This window comes from Cololabis saira, chromosome 4, assembly GCF_033807715.1.
Source record: "Cololabis saira isolate AMF1-May2022 chromosome 4, fColSai1.1, whole genome shotgun sequence".
Classification (NCBI taxonomy): Eukaryota; Metazoa; Chordata; class Actinopteri; order Beloniformes; family Belonidae; genus Cololabis; species Cololabis saira.
In genome coordinates, this window is record NC_084590.1 from 43,383,747 (window position 1) to 43,407,535 (window position 23,789).

General features: G+C 41.4%; 1 protein-coding gene across 1 annotated transcript in view; it reads left to right on the plus strand.

Annotated features, from left to right (window-relative positions):
* Nucleotides 1-23,409, plus strand: part of galnt17 (polypeptide N-acetylgalactosaminyltransferase 17) — a 44,058-nt gene extending 20,649 nt beyond the window's left edge. The window contains exons 4-11 of the mRNA XM_061719862.1: nucleotides 6,952-7,126; nucleotides 8,689-8,886; nucleotides 10,240-10,357; nucleotides 13,262-13,447; nucleotides 14,917-15,054; nucleotides 16,140-16,235; nucleotides 18,415-18,576; nucleotides 20,837-23,409. Of these exons, the coding sequence (XP_061575846.1) occupies nucleotides 6,952-7,126; nucleotides 8,689-8,886; nucleotides 10,240-10,357; nucleotides 13,262-13,447; nucleotides 14,917-15,054; nucleotides 16,140-16,235; nucleotides 18,415-18,576; nucleotides 20,837-20,971 (1,208 nt within the window). The 3' untranslated portion in view covers nucleotides 20,972-23,409. The remainder of the gene's footprint in view (nucleotides 1-6,951; nucleotides 7,127-8,688; nucleotides 8,887-10,239; nucleotides 10,358-13,261; nucleotides 13,448-14,916; nucleotides 15,055-16,139; nucleotides 16,236-18,414; nucleotides 18,577-20,836) is intronic.
* Nucleotides 23,410-23,789: the final 380 nt, after the last annotated feature.

The window sequence follows — 23,789 nt, forward strand, 5'->3', positions numbered from 1 at the left end:
ATCCCCCTGACTACAGTAACAGAAATTACCGTAATGATCATATATAAGGCGCACTGCATTATAAGGCGCACTGCCGGTTTTTGAGAAAATGAAAGGCTTTTAGGTGCGCCTTATAGTGCGGAAAATACGGTATTTAGGTTAATTTGAGGAAAAGGCCAAAAAGAGAGCGTGGAAGGAGTGGGCCAGCCGAGCATCGTCGCCCGTCAGCTGACGCTGCCGCGGCAACGGTGATGACAGCCATCAAGGGGGGAAGGACATGGAAGAGGCTCCAAGGGCAAAGAAGGAAACGCATCATAGCAGCAACGAGTCCTCCAGATCCACACAGCCCCGGCCTCCTCTGTGTGTGTGTGTGTGTGTGTGTGTGTGTGTGTGTGTGTGTGTGTGTGTGTGTGTGTGTGTGTGTGAGAAAGAGAGAAAACAGCATGGGAAATGAGTATGTGATCAAGAGTGTGTGTTTGAGAGGCAAAGATAAGAGCAGAGACACAGAGAGAATGAGAAATGTGTTTTTGTTTCAGGGGATGTTTATGTGTGTGTGTGTGTGTGTGTGTGTGTGTGTGTGTGTGTGTGTGTGTGTGTGTGTGTGTGTGTGTGTGTGTGTGTGTGTGTGTGTGTGTGTGTGTGTGTGTGTCCGGAGGGGAAAGGCTCATGAGTTGATTGGGTGATCAAAGGTAGAGCGCTAGTCGACGCCCAGGAAAGCTGCAGACTCCCTTTGGTCTTGTTTGGAGTCTTTGGAGCTCAAAACAGCTCCACAGGGAAGCTGGCAAGTGTGTGTGTGTGTGTGCGTGTGTGTGTACCATTTTTGCACATTCGTAAATAAAATAAAATAAAATAAAATAGCCCTGATGCTTTTTCCTCTTGATTTCTCTCCGTCAGCCCGGGATGAGTCTCGTTGGAGGATACAACTCTTGGGTGGAGGAGATGTGAACTAGTCTGGAGGTTTCATGATTTAAACCCATTTTCCTGCAGTGACCTTTGTTGTACTTTGGCTTTTTATCCATAAAACACAGATTAACCGTTTAGTTTTGGCCTTTTGTAAATGGATGTCAACCAGCGTTTTAGTTGCTCTAATAGCCATCGATAATCTTGACAAATCAAAGCTGCTGAGAGTTAGTTTTGTTTTTTGTTTGTTAGAATTTTGCTCTTTTAAGTAACTTGGTTTAAACATCCCTAAACACCTAGCCACTGCCTCATTGATATGAAATCTGGATGCAGAACCACACTGTAAATGTGCTTATTTCTGCCTCAGAGTTGGACATTTAAAGGGGACCTATTATGAAAAACACGTTTTTCTTGCTTTAACATATATAAAGTGGTCTCCCCTCAGCCTGCCAAAAGCAACCAAATTCTGCAGTGTCTGTACAGCCGCCCGGATGAGCCGTCCAGTGTGATGTGGATCTACGAGCCAATAAGATTCTGCTCCCGTCGTTACCTAACCAAAATGCAATTTACATCGGTTGGCCTCCGATGTGTGAAACCACGCCCACAACTAACTCCGCCGGCCGGAGCTTCCGCCATTTTTTCGTAGCGGTGCATCGCGTCATTCAGGCAGCCAATCAGCACAGAGTCTCATTATCATAGCCCCGCCCACTCAGAATCCCGCATAGATAATGAGGTTAGAGAATGGGAAGATAAAGACATGGCTCAGAGGCTGAATTTCTAATTTATTTAGCAAAAACCACCAAAAGCTTGTTTTTTAGACATTCAAGGCCTGTTTAAAAAAAAGGTATTAGATGCCATAATAGGTCCCCTTTAAATCAGAGGTGGGGGGTGATTGACTCGCTCTTGGCGCCACCTCTAGTGGTCAGCCGAGGAACTCTAACCTGTCGTATCTGCTTGTTGACTTTGACCTGGGAGGTGGAGCATTGCTGCTCGGAGACAGAGGTGCACATTTTAGCCCTGATGGACCATCAGGGCTAAAACAATAGCACGCTCCCGGTAGATGTGTGGGGGTAATGGTAGTCTAGAGGATACAGAGGTGGGCTAGGTTTCTGGGGGTCCCAGGTTCAAGCCCCAGAATGGCAACCAAGATGAACCACCTTGAGCCCCTGAGCAAGGCCTTAACCGTAACTGCTCCTCAGGGCGAAATTGTGTGTTTGTTCCCTCAGATGTAAGTCGCTTTGGATAAAAACGTCTGCTAAATGACAATGGTAATAGCAGTAGCAGTAGCAGCAGAGACTTACTTCTGTTTGCTCTGTGGCTCCGGTTTTCTCCTCCATCATCACTTCCTTGAGTCGCAGAGGCCTCTGCTTCGATGTTCCCTGGAGCTCCGAGGGGGATTTTTCAAAATAAAAGAGTCAGTTCCAGCTAGATAAAACTTGGTCTGATCTGCACTTTTGTTGTCTTAAATTACATAAATAAACTTTGACTTGAATGTCTACAAATAACCAGAAATTACTTCAAATTAAGTTAAAAATAACAATTTAACACCAGTAAAAGATTATCCCACAGGATGATTGTAAGCTGGTCTCATGCTTCGTGGCTCGTTACATTGGTCACTTGCAAACTTCCCAGTTGTTGAAATGCTGCACACCTGCAGCGCAGTTTCAAAACGGCCTCGAACCTTCAGACTCAACACTCACTGCTTGATTTGATCAAACGTATTGAGTTCCACCTTCACCAAAACGCAGCGTTCCTGCGAGCATCGTCAGCTCGTCAGCATCAAGCTCAGCTGATTGTAATCAGGCTTCTGATTGTTTTCCATCAATCCTGCTGAGAGCAGCTGTGTGTGTGTGTGTGTGTGTGTGTGTGTGTGTGTGTGTGTGTGTGTGTGTGTGTGTGTGTGTGTGTGTGTGTGCGCTGGTGAGATGGGAGCTCATCAACACTGCAGCCTGCTGTGGGTTCAGTGTTCAGCCCGAGGTTTTTATTCTGGTTTCTCGTCTCTGACATGTGGACAGACTAAATCTGGCTCCATGCAGATGGTAGCAGGGTGTTTTTCCCCTTTTCCCTCCTTCTCCCTCTCTCTGTTTTGTATTCTCCATCTGTAAGAGGTCAGAGGTCAGATTGCATTCTGTGCTGCATGACTGTGAGTGACAGGTTTCTGTATCTCCTGTGAAGCTGCAGGAAGGATGCGGAGCTGCTCGCTCACGCAGCCCCACCAGCCTTCCCTACACTGAAAAAAATTAATCTAAGGGCATGTAAATATAACATATTTAAACCTGTGATATTAACAATTAAAAATTAAGTTTACTACAAACGCATGGAGTGCTGCTGGGTGTAAAAAAAGTAAACTTCAGGTGCTCTTCGGCATGGGGATCCAAAAGATTCAAAAACTATTTAGAAAAACCGAGGCACTCAAGAAGTTAGAAAAATATAAAAGCCCTTTATTAAATCATGGCTTAGAAAAAGTTCAAATGCCTCTTAACATTTTAACTTTTTCTAGGCATTTTAACTTTTTCTAAGCCATGATTTAATAAAGGCCTTTTATATTTTTCTAACTTCTTGAGTGCCTCGGTTTTTCTAAATTGTTTTTCAAAATTAAGTTTGTTGCTTTACATGAATACATCTAGTTTTGAACTTAATCTGCATTTGTTCAAAAATCAAGACATTGTGCATGTTTTCCTTAACCAGCAGTATTTATATAATCCCAGGCAATCTTTTCATTTACACAAACAACAAGCAATGATCTTGTTGTATTTACCTTTCCTTTAACAATTCTTATCTATTTGGCAGATTGACCAACGTTTAGATGAGACATGCTTTATTTGTTTAAGTACAACAACTACAGTAAAAAATATCTTGCTTGATCTGCTTTTAAAAATTAAAGCAACTTTTTCGCATTTTTTCTATGTAGATCAAGAAAGACTAGTCTTGGTATAAACTACTCAATTTTTAGTACGTACAAAATTCATTTGCAAGTAAAGTCAACTTAATTTTGATAGATAAAGTAAATTTAACACAATTAAGTTGACTGTACTTGCAAAATGTATTATTCACACACAAAAAATTAAGTAGTTTATACAAAGACTAGTCTTTCTTGATCTACATAATAATCTCATGCAAAAAGTTGCCTTAATTTTTTTAAGTAGATCAAGCACAATATTTGTATCAGTGTAACCTCTGGTTCTGTTGGGTTTTCCCGGTGCGGAGCTGCTCGCTCACGCAGCCCCTCCTTTTACTTTTTTGTAACTTTTTTTATTTGCACCATAAAAGAGAAAAACAGAAAGAACAACTAACAGACAAAAGTAATATGTGCGGGAGAGGTTAAAGGAGCCGTCTGTAAGAAATGTCCAAAACTGGTACTGCAGTCACTTTCAAAATATTGTTGAGCGGCGTGTACCCTCCCCCTCCTCCCCCCGACCAGAGGTTGCCAGGTAGGCTGCAGAATGCAGCAGGAACGTAGGCTGCCATGGCTGCCATAATTAGAGCCGAGCTGGCAACCCGGATGCCCAAACAATACTGACTTGGTGATTGGGAGATAGGTGGAGGGTGGAGCTTCAGAAACAATACTGACTTGGTGATTGGGAGATAGGTGGAGGGTGGAGCTTCAGAAACAATACTGACTTGGTGATTGGGAGATAGGTGGAGGGTGGAGCTTCAGAAACAATACTGACTTGGTGATTGGGAGATAGGTGGAGGGTGGAGCTTCAGAAACAATACTGACTTGGTGATTGGGAGATAGGTGGAGGGTGGAGCTTCAGAAACAATACTGACTTGGTGATTGGGAGATAGGTGGAGGGTGGAGCTTCAGAAACAATACTGACTTGGTGATTGGGAGATAGGTGGAGGGTGGAGCTTCAGGCCAAAACAAAACATAACAACATAAACATCAGTTGAGGGCTGCAACTCCTCTTTTTAAACTGGAATATCCTGGCTTGAGTGCTGTTGTCAGTGACATAAGTATTTGAAATGAACATGATTTTTAAATGTCTGTTGACATATCGGGGTCATTTTATGATTCGTTTTATTATTGCTCTTACATACAGCTCCTTTAAAAAACCCTGTACGGGCTTATAAAAAGCACCTCCCCAAGGAAATAAAAGAATTGACAAATAAATCAACAACAACAATAATACTGGTATTCACAAAATAAACAAGAAACTAAAACAACAGACAATAAGAAAGCAAACAACATGAGCAGGGAACGCAAAAAACAAAAACATGAGAGTATGTAGGGTAATAATCCACATCTAACATACTCTAAAATAAACGTTTAAGAGTCTTGATTTAACAGAATATTTTTAAGTCTTAACTTAAACATTTTGATAGAAGAGGATTATTCAACAATGAACTGATAGGAATTCCAGATTAAGGAGCTTCTATAAGCAAAAGAAAACTGGCTGTGTAGTGCAACAAAAAGGGGGATGAAGTTTGTTACTGTGTCTTGTGTTGTAAGAATGGACCTGAGAGTTGGCGGTAAAGAATTCATGAAAAGATTTGGAAAGCAAGTGGGAAAGATGGATACATTTATAAATAAATATGCATGATTGAAGTATGTTTATATCGTATACTGACAATATGTGAAGTTTCCTAACCAGAGGGGCAGATGGAAAATTAGAGAAGGTGGCTAATCTAACAAATTTCTTCTGAGTGATTAATCATTTCTGTAAATTAGAAGAATAAGTACTGGCCCAAACAATATTACAATAACTGAGATGTGGATAAATTAAACTGTAATAAAGTATGTTTAAAGAATTCTTGTAAAAGCACTAATTTTTCTGATGATACCAATTGATTTCAATACTTTGTTGTTGACAATATTAATATGTTCGGACCATGATAACTTAGTCTAGGCTGACCAAACGCCCTCTTTTCCCCGAACATGTCCACTTTTTAAGTCCTGTCCGGGGCTTCCGGGGGGGTTTTATAAATTGATGATAATGTCCGGTTTTCCTTGTGAGTGTGTGTGTATGTGTGTGTGTGTATATGTGTGTGCGCCCCCCGGTTATCCTTGTTTGGGTCAGTGTGTGTGACGTAATCCCCGAGAGGCTGCCTTGTGGGTCTCCAACACTCAACAAAACGCAGCAGACACCTAGCGGTGTCGCTTACCGGGCACACGCTCCCAAGATGCCGAAGCGAAAATGCAGCTTCACAGATGCACTGAAAAAAAGAAATTCCGATGTACAAACCCGGTCGGGACATATGGGAGGCTGAGTGCACCGTGTGCAAAGCTGGCACTTATGTTACTGTGTCCAATAAAGGTGCCGGGCACCTTGCAGCTCACATCTACACAGAAACACATAAGAAGGCAGTGCGAGTGAGAGTAGCTCTTCAAAGTTGACCGAGTTCTTTGTTAGACCCGGAAAAACAGAGGATGCTGTAAATGCAGAGGGGGGTGCATTGGCATTTCATACTGTGAAACACCACAACAGTTACAGATCCATGGATTGCACTAGTGTCTTGCTAAAAACAGCATTTCCAGACTCTGACATTATTTACATTACACTGAAAAGTTAGTGAGAGATATTTTGTTAAAGTTGGATTTTCTAATACAGAAGAGGTATTATTTAGAACAGTATTTCATATTATTTTTTTATTTGTCCAGTAAGACTTGAAAAGAGAGCTATTATTTTACAAGTTGATTTTTGTAATACAGAAGAGACATTATTTCAATCATTATTTCATTCCAGAGATTTTACATTTATTTTACATTCATATTTATTTATTTTTATATTTGAAACTTGAAAAGGATTATTATTTTAGACATAATAAAGAAAGTTGAGTAACCTCTGAGAAGCCTTGTCCAGCTCTTTGAGAGATATTATTTTGTAATATAACTGAATATTCTATCCATACATATAAACTTTAAATATATTAAAATTATAAGGAATATTTGAGTAAACTGCGAGTATCATTTAAGTAGGCTATCTCGTGGCGGGGCCGAGTGTCCTCTTTTTTTGAAAATCAAAATATGATCACCCTATGATAACCTTTCGTCAATTAAAACCCCTAAAACCCCCTCTCTGGCCGTCCCTAACCTCTGGTTGTGTTGGGTTTTCCCGGTGCGGGCTGCAGAGCAGCTGAAGGGCCCGCTGGAGGAGTACGTGAACAAGCGCTACCCCGGCCTGGTGAAGATCGTCAGGAACCAGAAGAGAGAGGGCCTGATCCGGGCCCGGATCGAGGGCTGGAAGGTGGCCACGGCCGAGGTGGCCGGCTTCTTCGACGCCCACGTGGAGTTCACCCCCGCCTGGTGAGATAGTTCAATATTTGAATGTATTTTTTATGTTTTAAAGTCAATTTACTGTATGTGTTTACATGTGGGCCCTGCCATCCATTTCTGATGGTGACAGACTCATTAATTCAATAATTACGACAGCAACCCCAGTAATAACCATCAGTTCTAACCATCAGTGTAACAAAACACTTTTGGCCAAATCACGAAGGTAAAGTTCTTTAAAAATCAATAATATGGATGATGACTGAGAGCTGGTAACAACATCAGCTGGTAATAACAGATCTCAAGTCCTTCCCCCTGCCTCGGATTATATGCTCCCTCTTATTTATCTGTTTGTTTCTTTACAATCCTGCCTCTCAGATTCCTTCACAGGGAGGAGACTAATGACTAATGACCAGCATCAAAACCTTCCTGCTCATTTATTCCTTATATCCCTTCCTGCCTTTATTTCTTTATTTTTTTTATTTCTTTAATTTTCCATCCGTCTTAAATCATTTTCACTAAAAAGTCTGCAGCAAATGTAGGGAAGGATTTATTTACTTTGAGTCTTGCCCTCGTTGCTGCTCTGAACATTAAGGAGGAAATGAGACTGTAGATAATTAATACACCAGACACACGAGAAACCAAACTGACACACATTCATCACTGTATGTAGCTTCCAGCATGGTTATATTATTGATCAGCTGGTGATGAGTTACCTGGACCAGTCAGATCCAGCTCCTCATGTGGGTTGGAGGAACTGATCAGACTGGATTAGCAGATTCAGGATCAGGCAGCGGAGACTCCCTCTGACCGAGGTGCTGGTTGTTTATGGAGCCAAATCAAGGCCAAAAGTTTTGCTAATTTTAAAATAAAATTGTAATTGAAAAACTAAGATTTGAACCTGAAAATTCAAGTTTTGATCATGAGAGTGACAGTAGAACTATGATTCAACACTGTATATACACCATATTCATGTGATTGGCAGTTAAAAAAACTGATACTAGTGACACATTTCTGTTTAAAAAGCTGTTTTAGACCGTACTTGGCACCAATCGCAGTATAAAAGCAATACATCATACTTCTACTGATAACTTCTGCAACCTACGTTTCCTGAAGGCAACATGACTGAGGAAGGTCCCCCGCCTTCTCTGTTATGATGTCACTCATGATGTCACGCCCCTCTTAGTTGATGCCACGCCCCCTACGCCACATCAGGGCCAAAAGTCTGAAACTGAAAAAAAGATCTGAAACTGAAAAAAAAGATGTGAAACTGAAAAAAAAGATCTGAAACTGAAAAAAAAGATCTGAAACTGAAAAAAAAGATCTGAAACTGAAAAAAAGATCTGATACTGAAAAAAAAAAAAAAATTGAAACTGTAAAAAAATAAGTTCATGATCAAAACTTGAATTTTCAGGTTCAAATCTTAGTTTTTCAATTACAATTTTATTTTCAAATTAGCAAAACTTTTGGCTTTGATTTGGCTCCATAGTTGTTGTTCAGCCTGTAAAGTGTGTGTGTGTGTGTGTGTGTGTGTGTGTGTGTGTGTGTGTGTGTGTGTGTGTGTGTGTGTGTGTGTGTGTGTGTGTGATCGTCAGGGCCGAGCCGGTTCTGGCCAGAATAAAAGACGACCACAAGAGGATCATCTTGCCTTCCGTCGACAACATCAAGCACGACACGTTTGAGGTGGAGCGCTACGAGAACTCGGGCCACGGCTACAACTGGGAGCTGTGGTGCATGTACATCAACCCGCCCCGGCAGTGGTGGGACGAGGGCGACGGCTCCGCCCCCATCAGGCAAGCTGGTTACCGCCAACGACACATGACGCAGCCATGCACATACAGTTCAAGTTCAGGTTGACTTCATTAGTACCCGTAGGGAAATTTGTTTTGTAGAAGATGAAAGAAGGCATCTATACGGAAGAGTATTAGGGCCAGGTAGGAGAAAATTAAAAATAATATTTTAGAAGAGGAAGATTTTTTTTTTCATTATGCACTTATTATTAGGGCCCGGGCACTGACAGTGCGTAGGCCCTATTGTATCTGTAGGAGATGTTCTCATTCTCCTTTTTTTTCCTTCTTCTGACGAAAGGAGGGCCTTTTGCCCCCCTAAACGTGCCCCAAAAGGCACCAAATTTTGCACGCAAGCTGGGCCTGGCGAAAAATTTGCTATTTAATGGTTTGAAAAAACTTCGTGCCTCAAGCCCCACAATATGGTTTGATGTACATGCACGAAAATCGGTACACCTGTATCATATCGCAACTTAAAGAAAAGTCTCTTGGCGCCATGGCGGAACCTGAACAGGAAGTCGAATTAATCGTGTAATTTTGGCACAATTTATGCCATTCCTTCGGCCGTTAATGCGGCCGAATCGTAACGTGCACCCAGGTGTGCTATACATCAAAATGTGGGTCTCCATCCTGCGACTACACGCATTACTTTTCTCAGTCAAAAGCGTTACCGTGGCGACGCTAGACGCCAAAAAGCGTGCCCCCCCTTCATCTGGTTGGTCTATATTTGATAGTTCCTACTTTCTGCCATAACTTTTCAATGGTTTGACATAAAGAGTCATTGGTGGTGTCATCGGACTCGGTTTTGAGTACTTGACCTTCATTGGCATGAATTAGCCCCGCCCCTTTTTCTGATTGGTCGATATTTGATAGATCCTATTTTCTGCCATAACTTTTGAATGATATTACATACAGAGTTGTAGGTGGTGTCACCGGACTCGGTTTTGACTCCTTCACTTTAATTGGTGAAAATTAGCCCCGCCCCTTCATCTGATTGGTCGATATCTGAAAGTTCCTATTTTCTGCCATAACTTTTGAATGGTTTGATATAGAGAGTCGTGGGTGGTTTCATCCCCTAAATGTCCAGGCCTGAAGAATCTACATGCAAGTCATACAAGCTTCCACTGCAGCACGCCTGAATGTGCACAAGGGTGCGAGGGCCCGTTCATCGCTTTTCTCAAAGTGCACAATAAAAAAAATCTTCCCTTGTCAAATATTTTCTTCCTGCATGGCCCTAATACTCTTCCGTAGGAAATTGTATTTTTATCCATCACATGGTTTATTTTCCAAGTGCAGTGGAGCTGACGAGGGTTTTAACTGATATGTACCAGCTGGTTTACGCGTGTCTCCTCACTGCAGGACTCCCGCCATGATCGGCTGCTCCTTCGTGGCCAACCGCGACTACTTTGGCGAGCTGGGCCTGCTGGACTCGGGGATGGACGTCTACGGAGGGGAGAACATCGAGCTGGGCATCAGGGTTTGTGTGTCACCCAGTTTCCTCCCGTTTCCCCCCCCCCAGGTTTAAGTGGAGCACAGGCCACCGTAGCGAGGCACCGCTGATAAACGAGGCCCCATTAAGGGTCCGGGAGGAGGGCGGCGGGGCGATGGAGATAGGTCGCATGAAGCCGGAAGACAGTCTGTTGTTGTTTTACTGTAAATGTCAAAGAAACAAGTGTGATTTATTAGGATCACCATTAGCCATCACTCCATTGTGGGAGTAATGGCTATTCTTCCTGATGGGGTCCTCACACAGGACACAATTATATACATAATAAAAACATACAGAATTACAATAAAGTATAGAATTATACATGGTAGTTACACGTAAAAAAAAACTACAATATTAAAATAATTTACCACAGTGTCAACTACTAATTACAATTGGAAAGATTGTTAAAACCTGTTTTCACACCGACTCAATACCTAGGCTTATGTAGCCAAAAAACAACAAAAACAAAAGCTTACCAAGAAACCAAGATGTTATTTTTAAAACTACTTCTGCTTTCCAGTAATAAGAGCTCGGGTGGAAGCTGTTCCACTCTGCAACAGTTCTGTACAGAGCTGCTCTTCTACAGGACTGTCTCAGAAAATTAGAATATTGTGATAAAGTTCTTTATTTTCTGTAATGCAATTAAAAAAAACTAAAATGTCATACATTCTGGATTCATTACAAATCAACTGAAATATTGCAAGCCTTTTATTATTTTAATATTGCTGATTATGGTTTACAGTTTAAGATTAAGATTCCCAGAATATTCTAATTTTTTGAGATAGGATATTTGAGTTTTCTTAAACTGTAAGCCATGATCAGCAATATTAAAATAATAAAAGGCTTGCAATATTTCAGTTGATTTGTAATGAATCCAGAATGTATGACATTTTTGCATTACAGAAAATAAAGGACTTTATCACAATTTTCCAATTTTCTGAGACAGTCCTGTAAGTGTGTTAGTTCTCTGCAGAGCTAATGTGAATCTGTTGTTTACTGCTTGTCTTGTGTCATGGTTATGTCAGTTATTGGTTGGCACTAGTTGTAAATATAAGCAGTTAGGTTTACCAACAGAATATATAGTCTTTATAAACAAAATAAGACTGCGTGTCATTTAAGAGTTTATTGTAGTGCCCCGGTTTTCAAGATAGTCTGAAGCATCTTCCTCCTCTAAAACAGCTCTTTGTTTAGGCTGTGCTGCATAACAAAAGATCTAAAGGGAAGCGTTTCTCAGATGTTAGAGCTACAAGGACGATTAAAAGACTTGATCAGGGGGAGTTTAGAATAATAAGTCCTGGCTGATATTATTTTTTATGTTTTATGGAAAGTTTGCAATACACAAACAATGTACAACAATCAGACATTTCAGTTCATTTCAACCTGTGCAACATCAGCAGCACAGTGCACAGTCATGCATCATCAACAACAACAAGAACATTAGAAAATATAAATGAATAAAATAAAATAAATAAATAAATAAATAAAAAGAAAAAAAATAAATACATAAAAGAAACAAAACCTTGGTGTGACAGACTTTATAATATTTCACATAAAATGAGAATTATATTTGTGACAGCTTAATGATTGAAAATCTCAGAATGGATACCCATCATTAATATACATTTCTTATTTGTAATTAACTTAAGAGACTTGAGATAATAATCAACTTCAATCAAAAACAACTTCAATAATGGAGAAGAGTTTTGGAATTTACATTTATGGATGTGAAATTTTCCTAATAAAATATACAGTGTAGATTGACAATAGCACATAACTTCTTTTCTTTGAATTCAAAATAAGTAATAATGTTCCCTTCAGTGTTGATTTTATGTGTTGTTTTACATAGTATATAGCTCTTACGTTCTTTCCAAAATGTGCTGCTATATGAGCAACCATAAAACAAGTGAGTTACACTTTCAGGTTCAGTTTTACAAAAGGTACATTTGTTATGGATGTCAAATTCCGGGCTGATAACGGAGCTGCTCGGTGCCGTGAAGGCGTCACGGTGACTCTGCACCTGGCTGGTTTCTATTGCCCGCCCTCTGGTGGTGAGAGGATGATGAGAGGATGAGTGACGGGCAGTACTCGAGTTGTAAAACAAAATCAAGGGGGATGGTGGATTTTATCATATGGGGACAGATAATTTGTGCTGATTACAAATAATATAATATATTACAAATAATAGCAGTGACCAAAACACCTGCAGAAATACTGCAGGAATGACATAGCAGCAGTTAAATGCAGCCTTCTGTAAGCTTTAAATATCCACTGGGCTTACATCAAATACATCAAAACACAACAATAAAAAACAGTTTTCTTTACTTATCAATATGACTCTGTCCTTCACAGGATAAGTAAAATGGATCACTGCAAAAACTCAAAATCTTAACAAGAATATTTGTCTTATTTCTAGTTAAAATGTCTAATTTTAGTAAAAAAAATCTCATTACACTTAAAACAAGACTCGTCACTGGAAAAAACAACAATTTCCACCTGTTCCAAGTAGATTTTCACTTAAAATAAGTAGAAAAATCTGCCAGTGGAACAAGATTTTTTTGCGAAGAAGATAAGATAGAAGGTAGAAGATAAATCTTGTCCCACTGGAAGATTTTTCTACTTATTTCAAGTGAAAATTTACTTGAAACAGGTGAAAATTGTCAAATAAGTTATTTTTCTGGTGTTATTTTTCTGGTGATGACTCTAAATGTTGAAATAGCAGTAATACCACATTCATTGATGAAATGACATAAGGGAAGGAAAGCGGGGATGGCAGTTTTACAGGGAGGATGATTTGGACCGTTTTTATTTCAGGGGGGATGCCATCCCCCCTCATCCCCCCTCAACTCCAGTACTGGTGACGGGTCTCTGAAGGGTGTGCTGGTGTCCCTGCAGGTGTGGCTGTGCGGGGGCAGCATGGAGGTGCTGCCTTGCTCCAGGGTGGCCCACATCGCCCGCATGAAGAAGCCCTACCACAGCAACATAGCCTTCCACACGCGGCGCAACGCCCTGCGCGTGGCCGAGGTCTGGATGGACGAGTACAAGTCCAACGTGTACCTGGCCTGGAACATCCCCATGGAGGTGAGGCTGCCGTGGCAACGGTGTCCATATAACACCAGTATCAGCAGCATGCACCTCTGTCTACAATGCTTAAAAGTTGAGGAGAGAATGAATGCTGCACTTCTGTTTTCAATATGGAAGGTTTTACAATCCAAAACTCCATTATATCAGTACAATCAGTTAAGACACAATCTAGAGTCGTATCCATACGCCACTAGACAGACCACAAAGGGCCGTTTTCACTTCCTAAGCCAAACACTAATTTTCTGAAGCATACAGTAGAATATAGATCAATGAAATCATGGAATTCTTTACCACTATATGACTAAATTAACACAGAAATCAATATTCAAAAAAACACCTTGGAATATCATAGGAAACCATACACGCACACACACTTATACAGATATATATACACACTGGACAGGGTAAGGTGTATTTTTGATCTGATTTTCATGGCCTAGATCAGCGGTCGGCAACCCAAAATGTTGAAAGAGCCGTATTGGAACAAAAACACAAAAAACGAATATGTCTGGAGCCGCAAAAAATGAAAAGTCTTGTATAAGCCTTAGAATGAATGCAACACATGCTGCATGTATTTATATTAGTTATAACTGGGGGGAGATTTTTTTTTTTCATTATGCACACCGAGAAAAAAGTCGAAATGTCGAGAAAAAAGTCGAAATGTTGAGAACAAAAGTCAATTTTGTGAATAAAGTCGAAATGTCGAGATTAATGTTGAAGTACAATTTTGAGAAACAAGTCGAAATGTCGAGAAAAAAGTCAATTTCGTGAATAAAGTCGAAATGTTGAGAAAAAAGTCGAAATGTCAAGAAAAAAGTCAAAATTTCATGAAAAAAGTCGAGATTAAAAAGGAAAGGAAAAAGGAAGAAAAAAAGAGAATAAAAAAGAAAAAAAGAGAAAAGAAGGAAAAAAAAGAAGAAAAAATGGAAAAAAAAAAATCAAACATTTCTGAAAAAGCTCCAGGAGCCACTAAAAGGCGGCGTTAAAGAGCCGCATGCGGCTCTAGAGCCACGGGTTGCCGACCCCTGGCCTAGATGATGTTTTACTGTATATTGGAATGTTTCATGTAGGATTTTTTGCTTTAAGATAATGATTTACATGTATGGAAAAGTTTAATGTAGGTTTGTCGTGTTATTGCGTTTTCTTTCTTTATGTCTTGTTTTTATCTGTATGTTTTAAATTTATTGTTTTTTAATGTGGACCCCAGTAAGACTAGCTGTGTTTCAGGGCATAGCTAATGGTGATCCTTACAAATAAACAAAACAAAACGTGGCGTGCAGGGCAGATGCCGCGCATGGGCCAGGTGGTGCAGCAGCGGTTTGAGACACAAGCATCACATTTTCTCTGACCAGGACCACCTATGAGTCCTCTAAACCGTGACTCGTTGGATTGGTGTTGAATCGGTTCTGACGTGTCTGAGGTCCCGGGTCGATTCCCCGTAACGATCCCTCGTGCTGTCGCTGCAGAACCACGGCATTGATTACGGAGACGTCTCTCAGAGGGTGGAGCTGAGGAAGAGTCTGCAGTGCAAGAGCTTCCAGTGGTACCTGGACAACGTGTACCCGGAGATGAGGAGGTACAACAACACGGTGTTCTACGGCGAGGTGAGTCTGCAGGCCACGGCTTGTGTGTAAAGTTGCTTTCGTCAACGAAAATTATGACTAAATATCGTTGTCAACAAACCTTTATCACCTGAGGAAAACGAGACGAGATGCAACGAAAATGCTGGTCATGTGACGATAACGATAATTAAATATACAGGACTGTCTCAGAAAATTAGAATATTGTGATTTTCTGTAATGCAATTACAAAAACAAAAATGTCATACATTCTGGATTCATTACAAATCAACTGAAATATTGCAAGCCTTTTATTATTTTAATATTGCTGATCATGGCTTAAAACTCAAATATCCTATCTCAAAAAATTTGAATATTCTGGGAATCTTAATCTTAAACTGTAAGCCATGATCAGCAATATTAAAATAATAAAAGGCTTGCAATATTTCAGTTGATTTGTAATGAATCCAGAGTGTATGACATTTTTGTTTTTTTAATTGCATTACAGAAAATAAAGAACTGTATCACAATATTCAAATTTTCCGAGACAGTCCTGTATAATGCAATATTGTAGAGGAATAAAAACTAGACTAAAATGTAGATTACAGGATAAAAACTCTGCTAAAATGTGTCTTCATTTTGCGTTGACCAAAATGAGACGAAATGTTCTAACAAAGATCCTTAATGTCCATGTTTTCAGTAGTTTCCTCTGGTTTAGTTCTGCTGCTGGGTGACGTCACCATGTAAAATTGGTTTGGCTGAATACAATCTTTGACTAAAACTAGACTAAAATGGTCCTGGACATTTCTGACTAAAATAAGACTAAAATGCTCAGACTTTTAGTCGACACTTGAAACTTGACACAACTAAAAGTAGAATGAACGTGACTAAAACTAATAAAAACTAAAAAGATAGCTTGACCCAAAGACTAGACTCAAACTAAAATTGAAACAGGTTGACAGAAACAACACTAGTTGTATTTGATGTCACATGCATCTTAGTAAAGGCGCAGGTTTTCCACGATAAAAAAAGTCATATAACCTTTTGAAAATGTTTAAATGAACTCTGGAAACATATGGACAAATTAAACTTGTTATTTCAGTCAATAACAGAACCTTTTCTCATTGTAGATCCGCAACTCCAAGGTGAGCCACCTGTGCATGGACCAGGGCATGAAGGAGAACCACACGGCCACCCTGCACCCCTGCCACGGCTGGGGTCCCCAGGTACACACACACACACACACACACACACACACACACACACACACACACACACACACACACACACACACACACACACACACACACACACACACACACACACACACACACACACACACAGACACACACACACACACACACACACACACAATATGCAATAATGCAATGCAATGATCAAGGTGTCAAATTTTAAAAGGAGACTAAAGCAGCTGTGGTTCAGAAGGAAGTTATGATCGGTCCTAGGTATATATTGTGATTATTTTGCAAATTGTAAGCATATTATAAATGTAATTGTAAATATATTCTAAATTACTGTAGGCTATGAGTATATATAGTATAGTAGTATAAGTATATTATAAATTATAAAGTCGTTGCAAACTATTTTGTTCATAAGTGGATACAGATCTGGTGATAGTAGCAAATATTGTTACTTAAGATGTGGATGTTTTTGGTTGGTTATTTAATCTTTTATTTTTGTTTTAATTTATTATTTTAGGAATTCTGGTGAATGTTTTTTCACCCTGTTTGAGTTGTGATTATTGTAATCTTGTGTATGTCTTTGTGTGGATTAGTTAGAATTAGCAGCAACACCAGGGGCTAAAGTTCTCACACGGTTAGTAATATCTGTTATATGAGGAGGACCGCAGGAGGGTTATGAAACGTGCAGGTTTACACGTGCACTCGAACGCCACGGTTTTCTCTCGAGATGACGATGTGTTCATGTGCTCCTGCAGAGACGTGCTGCGTCGTCGTTTAACGTTTATTATTCATGGACAGTATACTTCAGAAACCTGCTTTTAGTTGCTTTTCCTGTTGATTAACAGTTTTATGAGGCCTGTGTTTCTCCAATTCTTTTTTATGCAGCGGGGGTATGGGGGGGTAAGGAGTTGTCCAGAGTGAATGCTATTCAAAATCGGGCTATTCGATGTTTTTTAGGCGTGCACAAATTTACTCCTGTTCTGGCTTTCCAAGGTGATATGGGTTGGGAGCCATGTTTGATTAAGCAGAAGGGGGAAGTGCTTAGACTTTGGAATCGTCTGTCTTCTATGCCAGAGGCTAGAATAGCCAAAAAAGTTTTTAATTGGGACAAAGCACATAACTATCCTTGGTGTCAGGGAATAAATGCTATCTTTAGTGAAACTGATCTACAACATATTTTTATAAATGGTCAGCGGTGTAATATTCAGTATGTTAAGCGTATGTTATTCTCTGAGTATAAAGAAAAATGGGCCAATGACATCTGGCATAAGCCGAAACATAGAATTTATCGGTTGATGAAGAATATTTATTGTCCTGAACCTTATGCAACTTTACCACTGGATGGATCAAAAAGATCATTATGTGCTCAGTTGCGAACTGGGATTCTCCCTCTGTCCGTAGAAACAGGTATAACTCTGTTCCTGAAGAGGAAAGATTATGTAGTGTTTGTGATTTAAATGTTGTTGAGGATGAACTTAATTTTTTGTTTTATTGTCCATTATATGATGAAGCCAGGAAGCTTTTATTTCAGAAAATGCAAGATTTGAAACCTGAGTTGTTTTGGACTGAGGATGATGTTAAATTGGAATGGTTTTTTAAAGAGGAGGTTTTCTCTATAGCTACTTTTATAAAGAGAGCCTGGAAACAGAGAAAGGACAAATTATATGAAAATTGAGAAAGGATCTGATCTGTAATGTATAAGTGGATATTATAATTTTGTTTGCTTTGTTTGTTTGCTGGCGTAGTGTATCTGTGTCTTGTAAGCCCTTATAGGCTGGGCACCTTAAAGGTGTATGACACATAAATAAACAATTCATTCATTCATACAGTTGTTTTCTAGTCAAGACAACTCCCAGACCCTTTTCTCTCTAAACGAGGCCCTGCAGGGCGGCTCGGGGTTCCCTGATGTGGAGGAACCCCCCTGCCATCGCTCTCGGAGCAGATCAGAGCCGTGATTCTCACCAGCACTGCCACGTCCGTTCGGTTAAATGGTGTTTTCTGAAGTTGGTGCCAAGATTCCAGCTGCCGTCTACAACTCAGACTTCAGATAATGTTGAGGCGGTGCCTAGAAGGAGTTTGCATTGTTTACTTGAGCCGTCCAGGCTGTCGGTGAAGCTGAGACCTTTAGAACCTTTAAAAGGTCATATATCCGTCTGAAGGGTGCAGCGTAGCTGACGTTCGGCCCTGTGCCTCATCTCCACAGCTGGGACGCTACACCAAGGACGGCCAGCTCTTCCTGGGCCCGCTGGGCAGCACCGGGGACGACACCCGCTGCGTGGTGGACGACCAGATCAGCAGCTTCCCGCAGCTGCTCAACTGTGACAAGGTGACGAATGTCAAGCAGAAGACCTGGCACTTCTCTCAGGTGGGTTATAGATAGATAGATAGATAGATAGATAGATAGATAGATAGATAGATAGATAGATAGATAGATAGATAGATAGATAGATAGATAGATAGATAGATAGATAGATAGATAGATAGATAGATAGATAGATAGATAGATAGATAGATAGATAGATAGACTTTATTTATCCCAAGCTGGGAATGTGTGTTCTTTACCTGGCTGCATTAATGACGGACTGTCTGTAGGACACCTGCACCCAGACACTTCCGTCTTTTATCCGTCCATTTCTTCATCTCTGGTGGTCTGGGTTTGCTTTGTGAGGCCAGCAGCCGATGCAGAGAGGCCCAGATCTCGCTCTGTCGGCCCGCCTCCCCCAGCTCTCCGGGGAGGACACCAGAGCTTTCCCTGGAGGGCTGAGCATCCTAATCTCTGCACTGCATCCTGGGACTGCTTGTACCACCTCCCCAGGGAGTCCAGATGCCTGCTCGGTTCGACCCTCCCAGAAGAGTTCAGCCCCCCTCCAGAACCAACCTGTACTCCAGAACCTTTTCAAACTGAGACCCGAGCTCTCACTTCCATCCCCGCTGCTTCGTATTCGTCTGTGTCAACCCGAGCAGGCGAGAGCTGCAGATCACAGCTGCTCCCGCAGGACCATATGGCTCATGAACTACTGAGACCACCGAACCGAGACCCCTTCTGCCCCTTGGCTCTGCCTGGAAACAGAATCTGGTTCAAAGGACAGCTGAGTAACAAGTCTGACTTCAGAATCAGAATCAGAATCAGGTTTATTAGGTCAGCTTAGAAAACTGTTTTTGACTTCGGATACACCGGCGGCGGCACGATGGTATTGGGCGCCTATTTTCCAAAGGGTGTTTTTCAGTAAGTGTCTGTGACGCGATAAGTCTGTGAACCTTCGCCCAGAGCTGCTCTCAGCCCAAATATCCTTGATGTTATCAGGCGGCTTGTACAGTTCTGAGACAGGGATCCGCAGGTGTTCGTGGGAGAGGAGGAGGGATTAGTGGGGGCAGAGTGACCTTGTTTACATTCCACCAGGAAGATTGTGACCAGAGCGATCGGCCTGAGACCGCTCTGTCAAGGGCAGATTATAGAATCAACAATTATATTGAAAAACAGGCAGCCCAGTAATTTTACGTCTGCCTTCAGTCTTTGGTTCATCAATGGCACTCCAATCAGACGAATTTGTGATCACTTCCCGCCAAGCTGAGCTTACAACTTCTCCAGGGTGTTATCGAGCTTGCCAATGAGCTCGAACACCGCCGCTAGCCTGCGATTCTGTTCAAGAATCGCATCCAGCTTGCGGCCCTGCTCCCCCAACGTCAGAGTCTGAGCATTGGTCGCCTTGCTTGACCCTTCAGCCACGTCCGGCAGCTCTCAAAGAGCCAAAACAGCTGTCGACGTCTTACGCATTTGTCGATACACCAGGAATCCCCCCCCTCCGATCAGGAGGATGATCAGGAGAAATCCTGCTATCATAATCATAACAGAATTTTGAGACACAAAGGCTTCCAATATTTTTAGGAATCCATTGTATATCCAGAAAAAAATGTCCCGTCGGGGGGCAAGAGAGCTCCCTTACCCCCTGTCTTCTGGTTGCAAAAATTTGGTCAATTGTGCTGAGAGACCAGTTAATCAATTCCATGATTTTAGAGTTTCGGAGGAGGGAAAAAGAAGAGACTCTGAAGACAAGACAACAAGCAGTAGCAGGGCAGGCAGATAAGGGAGAGAGCAGAAAAGTGTCTGCCTTCATCGAGAGCCTGAAGAAGAAGCCTACCACCATATTCTGCCTGTGTGTAGGGACTAACTGTCCCGTAAGGACAGACCCAGGACCCCATACCCCAAAGCTCCCTGAGAAAAGAGAAATCCTTTTCATTTGTGTCTCAAATTTGTGTCTCAAGTTTTAAAACAAATATCTGCTGAATAGGCAAATGGACAGAAGTGACTGTCTCTATACTTGATGTCATGTTAATGGCTCCAGATAAGTTTATTTACCTTCCTCAACATCAGTAATCTGCTTTGACGTCTCATCTGTTAAGTTGTAGCACATCAGTGTCTTTATATCCACGTTTAAAGAAGGGAAGGGAAGTCAGGTGGGCCCAGGACAGCGCCCTGATGTGGGCTGTGTTTACGCAATGCTCCATAAATACGGATTCATTCATGCTGATGCATATTTCTGCGTATATTTCAAGCTTAACGTGTGCTTCATCCTGTAAATCCGTCTTTAAAACCCAATGTCCCTGCTGTCCCTCCTGTCCTGCAGAACGACTCCATCAAGAACCGGGCCACGGGACGGTGTCTGGAGCTGTTGCCGGCCAACGTCTACTTCGGCCACCTGCTGGTCCTGCAGCCGTGCTCCGGCCAGAGGTGGACCATCAAGAACGCCATGAAGCAATAACCCACAGGGGGGGACGCCGGACGCCAAAACCTGCCGCTAAGACCTGCCGCCTGGATTGGGCCGCCTGGACTCGGCCTCATGGACTCGGCCCGGGACGCCGAAAGGCTCCTCGTCTCCGGGGAAATGCCAGAGAAAAAAGGGACGGCTGCTGTCAACATTTCAGCGAAGAACTTATTTTTTCAGAAGTTAAGATTCAGTGTGACAAGCATGATGATAGTTTTCCTCCAAACCTCCAGTGTGTTATAACTCCCACTTCCCCTCAGTGTTTCTAGGTTTAAGGGCAGGAAATGGACTGTCTTTTCGGGGGGTTTCTACTGTCATCCTCCAAACCTCTCTGCAATATTTTATTACTTATTATTTTATGTTCTTTGATGATGTAGAAGGAGATAAAAAAAATATAAAACTCCAGTTATATGCACTGATCATGATGAATTGAAGCATCATCTGTTAATGAAAAAGGCAAATATTGAACAAAATGAATCATTAAGACCCATGACGGGGTTTTAGTTTTGATCAGGCATTTTAGACTGTAAATATTTTAAATTAAATAGTCGTGGGCCGTGACTGTTGCTTCTTTTTTGTTGCAATTTTGCAGTAAATCACGACCCCGCTCCAAACAAGCGAAGCAACATTTTATACACGTATAAGGTCCCAGGACCCCTGGGGGTCGGGACACCGACTCCTTTTCTTTGGTCATTTCTACCCGGGGCCCGTGTAGCATCGGACCCGGTCCGTCTCTTAGCATGATTGTGATACTTTATTGACAAGGGCACAAACGTTACATTGAATGAAAGTGATTTACTGTGTTTCCTGCCGAGTGCCAGAACTACTGCAGGCGGCCAAATAACTGGTGAGTGGCAGGAACGCTGACCGGGACTCCGGGACACTGAGACACCGGGATGTCCAGGACACCAGGGGTCCGTTTCACAAAGCAGGTTCAACAAACTCTGAGTCTAATCCTGAACTCTTAGTTGATCTACTCTGAGATCGGAAACTATGAGTTTTCGGTTCCAGAACAGCGGATTTGAGTTAATTTACTCAACTCTAAGTAGTTTCACCTGGAGTTAAGCGCGTGCGCCACAACTATAAAAAGCCAGCATCAATGGAGCCCCAATTCGACGAGTCACCATGGCAACCGGCGACAACAAAAGATCCACATACTTTTTCTTTTTTTTTCTTTAACTTTATTTAACATTTCAATTTACAAAATCCCTTGGAGGAAACATTAGTTTGCATCTGAAGATCCACATACTTCACGCCACTGGAGTTAGAAGTGTTAATACGTGCGTATGGCGAGTATGAGAGCATATTTCGGAAAACAAAACACATTGTAATTGCCACACACCGTAATTGGGAATACAAAGTTGCGTTCCATATTGAACCAATACAGACACATATTATTATGATCTTATTTATTTATGTAATAATATACAGGTGGAGGTCAGAAAATTTGAATATATTGCAAAACTTCATTCGTAGTTAATTCAACTTAAAGTGAAACAAATATTATTTCCCACTACATACAAAGTGAGATATTTCAAGCCTTTATTTGTTATAATTTTGGTGATTATGGCTCACAGTTTATGAAAACCCCAAATAAAAAATCTCAAAAAATGTGAATATATTATGAAATCAATAAACAATTCAATCATCAAAATTATAACAAATAAAGGATTAACATATATTGCTTTGCCTGTAATGAGACTAATGTACATGTATTACGTGGTCTGATAACCATCTCCCGACGAATATTTAATTCTCTGCGCATTAATTCTGCACCTTCATCAATTGGGTCTTCATCAAAAGGACATGCCGTGTTCGTGACAATGGACTTCTAATATATATACTGACTCTGTTTTTAATGACAGACGGCAGAACTTCGCCAAAACTCGCCTGCTGACTGAATGAATGAGGAAATCAAATGTGCGTGCGGCTCTGAAAGAGGCGGAGACGCAGAGAAACTCCAGGTTCATTGAGATAAACCTGGTCCCGACCAGGTTAGGTTCAGAGAGTCTGTTACTACGGTAACTGACCGAGAGCTTAAGTTACCTCTCTTTGTGAAACAGGCTAGAGTTACCTCTCTTTCTCTAGTTTGAGTTACCTCCCTTTGTGAAACGGAAAACTCAGAGTTTCCCTCATTTCAGGGTTAACAGACTCAGAGTTTTCACTAAACCTGCTTTGTGAAACGAACCCCTGGTAACCCGGACTCCGGGACACCGGGTCAGCGTTTATGGGATCGAAGCACCGGGATCTTTCAGGGGGGTGGGGGGGTTAAAAGTGCTGGCATGTATGTATGATTCAGTGTTATTGGTGTTATTGGAGTTCTGCTCCCAAGATGGTCTTCCAATAAATTACTGGTTTCCTGGTTGGCGCATGGATTCAGTTTTTTGAGAAAATGGTTTAAAATAAAAAATAGTATTTATTATTATTATCATTGATGACTTATCTGTGCTGTGTGAGATGGTTTCATGCCTCCTAGTTGCACTCTTACCTGCATCTTAAAGCTGTTAGGACCCTAACTGCTGAGACGTTACTGTTTTTAAAATACTGGAGATGAAATGAAATGAATAATAAAAGAAAGAAAAGATCCCCTGATTCCCAGCGTCGCATCTGGTCGGGCATCTGGTGGAGTCTCAAGAACAGCTTATAAATACTTCAGCTACCCTTCAGAAAAGCAGTCCACGTCCCTCTGAGCAGCATCTGGTGCAGCCGGGTGGCGGGTTTCAGACGGCCGTCCTGCAGACCCACGTGTCCTTGGAGTGGACTCTGAAGTCCGGCTGGTTTCTCGGGGCTGGAGTGGACATGTGGACTCACAGGA